Source organism: Zerene cesonia, chromosome 8 (assembly GCF_012273895.1).
Source record: "Zerene cesonia ecotype Mississippi chromosome 8, Zerene_cesonia_1.1, whole genome shotgun sequence".
Lineage (NCBI taxonomy): Eukaryota > Metazoa > Arthropoda > Insecta > Lepidoptera > Pieridae > Zerene > Zerene cesonia.
Window position 1 is genome coordinate 7,116,582 of NC_052109.1, and position 7,538 is coordinate 7,124,119.

General features: G+C 34.1%; 1 protein-coding gene across 1 annotated transcript; it reads right to left on the bottom strand.

Annotated features, from left to right (window-relative positions):
- Window positions 1–2,706: 2,706 nt before the first annotated feature.
- LOC119828521 (zinc carboxypeptidase-like) lies at window positions 2,707–7,161 on the bottom strand. Its single transcript, XM_038350691.1, has 7 exons — window positions 6,875–7,161; window positions 6,192–6,355; window positions 5,689–5,921; window positions 5,106–5,193; window positions 4,515–4,717; window positions 3,726–3,810; window positions 2,707–2,900 (listed from the first exon to the last, which is right to left on the bottom strand). Exons 1-7 carry the CDS (start codon window positions 7,159–7,161, stop codon window positions 2,707–2,709), a joined length of 1,254 nt encoding a protein of 417 aa, XP_038206619.1.
- Window positions 7,162–7,538: the final 377 nt, after the last annotated feature.

Genomic DNA, 7,538 nt, shown 5'->3' on the forward strand with positions numbered 1-7,538 from the left:
ACTCCCTCATGACTCCAGACATAACCATCAGGATTCGTCACTGGGAAAATGTACCAATCGAATTCCCTAGCGACTGCCCGGACTTCTGCATCATTGCTTCTTAATAGCTGATCTATTATGTAATTCGTTGTGGCCATTGTAATCCATTCTCTTGCATGAATGCCGCTTTCTATGAAGATGGCTCTTCTACCACTACCATGCGATATTTTAACACCTCTGATTGGTCTACCTTCAAACGATTCTCCGCCCACTATGATACTAGCAACATTTGAGTATCTGCTAACTATATCATCTAACCAGTCGTTTATTTGTCTTAGATTATAATAGGTATCCCACCTCATAGATCGTAGGTTACTTCTTGTATATCTGCCAACTGTTTCTTTATCAATAGCTCTGTAAAGAAAAATAATATCAGGTTCTGTTTTGATTACATTATTTTGAAAGTAAAGCATTGAACCAGCAGCTTGCAGCTTAATTAGGACCAAAATAAGTAATATCAAAAGTTTATTTATTTTATTATTTCGAAAAAATTATAAATATCAATTTTCCACGCGGTGTATGTAATCGCACTCCAGAATTTAATCTTAATCTATTAAATGGCGTTAAAGTAAAAGATAAGAATCACGATACAGGTCGAATATTCTGTCTCAATAGAGTAAAATACTGCATAAGATATGCATTCATTTGTTTATCGAATTATGTCTCAATTAATTACTAAGCCATGACCAAATGGGAAGATGAGGCTAGCAATAATTATAATGGTAGAGGAAAATAACAAATGATTAGAACCATATATCCAGATCCAAACATATGTATTGGTTGTGGTTCAATTAATGAATGAATATAAAAAATAATGCACAATATCTTCACCAATTAACGGACAGAACTATGAGAGTAATGGAATAAGGAATGCACTATGTATACATACATAACTTTCACGCAATGGGATGACACGAAAACAATTGAAAAGTGACAAAAATTACTGAATGAAAAACTATTATTTAACCAATGAGTAATGCAAATTACAGAAATCTCTTACTTACTCTTGAACGTTTGACATGGAAATTGAGAACTTAATGTCATTGCTATTGAATATATTTTCCAAATCAACCTTATTTTCAGGGCTGGACATTATATTAACAAACTTAGCACCCGGAGCTGGGTACGTCCAGAAATCATATCTATGATCGAATTCATGGATGTCTTGCAGAATTTGAACGTGCTGTTCATTTTCAGGTGTAATTTTGTAAAGCGTATAGTTATCAAATCGAAATTTTGCACTAACAAATGTCAATGATAAAATTAGAAGAAGATATCGATACATTTTAACGTGCTTAACACTTCAGTAATGTGGCTGAAATGTTTATCAAAATAAACACGAGGCTGTGAACTATATCGTAATCTTAACAGTAGATTGAAGTCATTTAACATTATGTGATTAAATGTTGTACAAATTGTAAATGTTTACAAAATATGATATAGCATAAAATACAATTACCCGTGGAAAATGTTATCGGAGATAGATAAATAAAACGTAATTGATATGATAAAATACCGTTCTTTTGACCTTCGATGGAGTAAAATTTTAGTAATATGAAATTGGAAATATTTGTATGTACACAGTTTAGACGTAAGTAGAAATAACTCGCTGTCTGATGAGATTCTGTATATATTATTTCTAATAATTTAATAAAAATTCATCTCAGTCCGATGCAAGTAATCCTATTCTATAAATATTATAAATGCGAAAGTTCGTAAGGATGTGTGTATGTGTTTGTTGCTCCTTCACGCAAATGCTACTGAACCGAATGGAATTAAATTATGGTACGTAGACAGCTGTACAACTGGAATAACATATAGGCAACTTTTTATCACGATATTCCTATGGGATACGGACTTACGCAGGTGAAAACGTGGGACGCAGCTCCATCCATCCATGTTATTCCAGTTCTTCAGCTGTCTACGTACCAAATTTCGTTGCAATCGGTTCAGTAGTTTTTATGTGAAAGAGCACCAAACACACACACGTCCTTACAAACTTTCGCATTTATAATATTAGTAGGATTTTAATGGCAATGGCAACAGTTGTCTCGAGATTAAATTGAAGATGTTAATAGTTTTTACATTTCAATATCTCAGGTGGCCAGTTATTGTGAGTTATTATAATTAATATTTATGCTAATTGTTACACAAATCCAAAATCATGCATCGTAGTAAAAAATACATTATTTATGTCGTAACGATTTCAGGAGCTCTTTTTGTGATAATGAAAATAAATAGCTACCATATTTTTTGTTAAACGTATTAATTATTTATCGTTGGTAATGGAGCTGGGTCACCTGATGGTAAGCGCTTCCACCGCCCATGAACATTTAGGTCTGCCTTTTGCCTGGTCTGCCTGGTCGGCCTTTATTTGGATTGCCAAGGAAATTTGATTCAAATTGGAAAGAAAGGATTGTCGAGAAGATTAAAGGAAAGGACTGGAAAGGGTAAGGAAAAGTATACGGGCCTCAAGCTCCTACTCACTGAACGAAACACAGCAGTATGCTATTTCCCGCTGATTTGTGGGGGTGTGGTATTTCCCCGGTGCGAGCTGGCCCAAATCGTGCCGGAATGTGCTCGACTACCACATTGACAAAACATTTAATACAGGTATAGTAATAAGAAATATCCAAACAAGTATTTTATTGACACTATATTTAACATTTACAACACATTAATAAACTTCGCCTCTCTTATGATGGCCATAACTGAATCGAAGGTCTCTTCACATGATGGCAGAACCTGGTCTACTGGGAGAGTATAGCCCCATGCCCCGTTGTCTCTCAGCGCGTATGTGGCCACGACGGGTGGGTTAAATCTGAACTTCGCCCAATCAGCTAATACTCCAGTGGCGCCATCTGGGGAAACAGACGTATGTTATATAAAGTTTAGCTATTTTATTTTTTATTTATTTATCTTTGGGAAACAAACAATACAATTATTCTTATAGATTATTGACATATACCATACACATATCAGCAAAGGTTCCACTAAAAAATTTAAGTACTTTATATTTATTTTTATTCATTTAATCCTCCTATATTTGGTCTTTCAATTTCTTAGTTTCACTAAGATATTCAGGAAGAGAGCTGTGGTAGCTCAGTGGTTAGGACATCGGACTTAAAATCGAATAGTCGGGGGTTCGGGACCGGACGAGAGTACAAAAATAAATTGATTTCTCGACTGATGACCACGGAAACAGTGAAGGAAAACATCGTGACGAAACCGGCATGTCGAAGAATCAAAAGATCGACGACATGTGACATCTTCTAACCCGCACTTAGCCAACGTGGTGGATTATGGCCTGAACCCTCATAGGAGACTCCTGTCCCTAGTGGGAACATATATTGGCTGATGATGATGACTATGAAGATTTTCAAGGTATTAAAGTCGATCTTATTCTTATAATCTGTTACTAATTTTAAACTACATGTATCACAATGAAACATACGATAGATAAATCTGCATTATAATAAAAATATGTATTTAAATTGCATATGCTTCGCTGGGTAAAAGAATCCAAAAAAATACGATAAAACAACTCACAAGAAGAGAACTCACTGTATATAGAAGATTAATGTCTACACTTTCTAATGATATTAGGTTGGCTCTATACTATTTTCAAAATAAAGATATATAATAAAATATACTATTTAAATAAAAAGAAGACGATGAATTCTTACCGAAGACTTGTTTTGAAGTCCCAACTCTATATTGAGTATCGTACCTAACGGCTAAAGATCCCATTGCTCTCCTTCCAATAGTGAGCTGAAATAAAAAGAAAACCCTCACTGACCGACTTCAAAAAAGGAGGTTCTTCTGTTCATCCAATTCGAGATTTTTGCGTCTGTTATATCAGAGCTCTCGACTGGGATAACCGATTTTGATGATTTTTTTTCTTTGATGGTCCCATTCAAAATAGGTCTAGTTCAGACAATTCGAATGCAGCTCAGTTTTTTGTTAAATATGTAAAAATATTTCAATAACTAGTACATAACTTTAATCATACTTCACAATATTATATATGTCACACTCATATAATAATTGCGAAAGTTTGTTTTTTTGGATGTTTGTCCGTCAATCACGCTGAAATTACAGAACGGATTTTGATGAAATTTGGTATACAGACAGGGTATGAGCTGACTTGGGTGATAGGATACTTTTTATCCCGATTAAATGCTCCCTTTGGATAAAACAGAAATATTGATATCCGGGCGAAGCCGGGACGAGCATCTAGTTTATTTTAAATTCATTTCAGAATACGATTGAACAATAACCGTAATAGAAGATACATAAAAATCAATATTAAATGAACAAATTAAGTAAAAACCTATAAATATGACCTACACATCCACATGTGAGTTAAACAAACGCTCTCATTATTGAGACTATATTCTTTTAGTTATATTAAATCCATCAATATAATTTTAATAAAATTTATTCAAGTATAATAAATATAAATAAATACGTACCATCGCATTGTAGTTATACAGTGAGTCAGCTGTATGAGGGTAGGGTAGTATGAGCCTCTGACCGAAACTTCTGAAGGACAGCAGGCCTACCAAATTGTGGCCAATGCTTTCCACATAACGCGATATAGCACGCGTTTCTGGTTCCGAAAATGGTCCTAAGCCAACAAAGTTGTTGTCCACAGCCCTAAAACTGCCACCGCTGACTGAAAAATTTTATACAATCATACTTATCAATAATATCACATACAATAATATTAGAGTTGGAATGGTTATTTATTAGGTAGTTTCTTTGGTTTCAAACTGTTTTGTAGAAAATTTCATCCAAATTTGTTCATCCGTTCTTGAGTTATAAATAGTGTCACTAACACGACTTTCACAAGACACGACAAGTAGAAGTGATATTATAAAACTGGTGAAATATGCGTTGAAAATGTATTATTGTGAGCATCAATTGCAATAACATTTCATTGGAGACATTTCTCCTGAATACGTTCTTTTAAAGCATCAAGGATAAATTAACTCCTAATGCCTCTTAAATATAGTGTGCAATAAATTGAAGCGAGAATATATTTAATATATTTAATTCCTTACCGCCCCATTGTGAATTCCAGTTTCTCGTAAGATCAACGCCAACTGCAGCGCTTCTGATCGGTCTGCGGTTTTTCATCCATAGCCTGATCTATTGAATTTAATTTATGTTCAATTAAGGTATTCATTTTGTTATATTTGTCTTGTTTAAAGTTATTTCCTGCTATATTATTGTAAAATTTATCCAAGTAAAATTAATTTTAAACCGGTATTCTCAAGCACGAAGAAGGTTCTGAATTCAATTTTGTTTTTATTACGCTATAACTCCGACTTTCCTTCCAAATGATTTTTTTTTTTTCTTTGAGATAGCTACACCTGAGGTGCAGATTATAAATAGTGACTGCTGGTGTATATGTTCTATGTTACATATACATAATATTCAAGTAAATTCAAACTCGAACATTTATTTATTTAACTGGGCTTCTTCTAGAAGCACTTTTGAATCCTCATATCATAGTATCATTATACATATTACCATTTATACACGTCAGCATCTACAAGTTACAATAATGATAGATATTAAAATCTCTATATAATTTCAAGAGACCCTCTTTGCACTTTTAATAAAAATATGTAGTTCACTCACAGCGTCATTAGTATATTCATGCCCATCAGGATTTATCACTGGAAAGATATGCCATTCGAATTCCTCAGTAGCTGCCCTTGCCTCTCCATCTTCCCCTCTCACGAGCTGATCTACCAAGTATGTGATAACTGTTGGTGACAGCCAATCAGCAGCCACTTGACCACCTTCTATGAAGAACGCCTTTTTACCAGAACCAGAACCGCGGGAAATCTTCACACCAGTGATGTTTCTACCTATAATAATATTGATAAATATCAAAAAATCATACAGAAAGCTTCGCTAGTCCAGTCTTTTTGAACGTCAGGGATCTTAAAACAATTAAAAACATGAGATTCAGAATACAATATGATTTGTATCAAATTATTAAATTAAATAGATTATAAACAAATTATCAATTGTCTTTTTGCTTTATAGTATACGAATTGAAACCAGATGGATCAATGGGACACATTATGAATTACAAGTAAATGAAAAAAAAGGCATTTAAATTAGCCATTATTTACCTTCATAAGATTTTCCTGCCTGAATTATGCTAACAATGTCACTGTGGGTTTCAGCTAAATGATAAAACCAGTCGTAAATATCCTCTAATGTTTGATAGTTCGTCCAGAACATTTCTTTTCTCGTATCACGTTTCTTTCTTCCCATTACTTGATTATCCAGGGCTCTGAAATTCAGAAGAACCTCAACCTCAGAATAAGATAGAAAAACGCTATAATGATTCATGCTAAAAATGACATGTAACTTAATTATTTTTCATTGTGGGAGTCGAGCACGCTTCGGCACGCATTGGGCCAGCTCGCACCGGGGAAGTACCACACCCCCACAGAAAACCGGCCTGAAATAGTGGCATGCCACTGTGTTTCGTACGGTGAGTGGGGGAGCCGGAGGCCCGTTTCCTTTTCCTCACCCGTACCAGTCCATTCCTTCTTTCCAGTCGTTAATCCTTTCCTTTTCCCTTACCCCATAAAAGCGGGCAGCGCATTCACGGAGGTACTACCTTTGCGAATGTTTATGGGCGGTGGTGTTCGCTTACCATCAGGCGAACCACCAGCTCAGTTGCCCGCTATCACATAAAAAAAAAAATAATAAAAAAAAATAAAATTTTGTAGTTTTGGGAATCTTGGAAATTTAGCGTTTTTGTTAAGGTTCCTTTTCAAAATATAGGTTATATTTTATTACTCACTCTTGTATGTTTTGCAACATCAAATTGTAGTTAATGTTTCTCTTCTGTAACGAATGTTCCAATTCATCCTTTATTTTCGGCGATGCTACAACACTAACATATTCACCAACATTGCTTGGTGGTATCCAGAAGTCTAACCCGTCAGATTCTTCGTGTAAATCTTTAAGAAATTCTACATGTTTATCAGTTTCGGGAATTATTTTGTACAATGAATAATTGTCATATCGCACCTTCTCTGATGTTACTATTGCACTTAACGCACCTAATAAAATTATTTTTAAAATCATTTTTAGTCCTATGTGCTATTGGAACTAATTAAAATTAAATGAATGTTGTGGTAATGTTTTATCAGATAATTTTAGCGTTATGATTTTATCGATTTTGAACTTTAAAGTGGTGTAGTTACATTCCATTATCGTTCGTATTTGCGATACAGCTAAGAGATATGATTTTGTATCTAATCGAATTATAAGACATTACCTAATTGAATTGTATGTTTGCTGGTAAATTAGGTTAGAATTGAAAATTTGTTATTTGATCGTTGGTAATCTCATATTTTTAATATTTTTATATTATATATAGATAAATCTACAAAAGGAGATCTATAGATTGATATATCTACAGTAAAATCCAGTATCCATTGAAGTGACTAAATCATGGATCA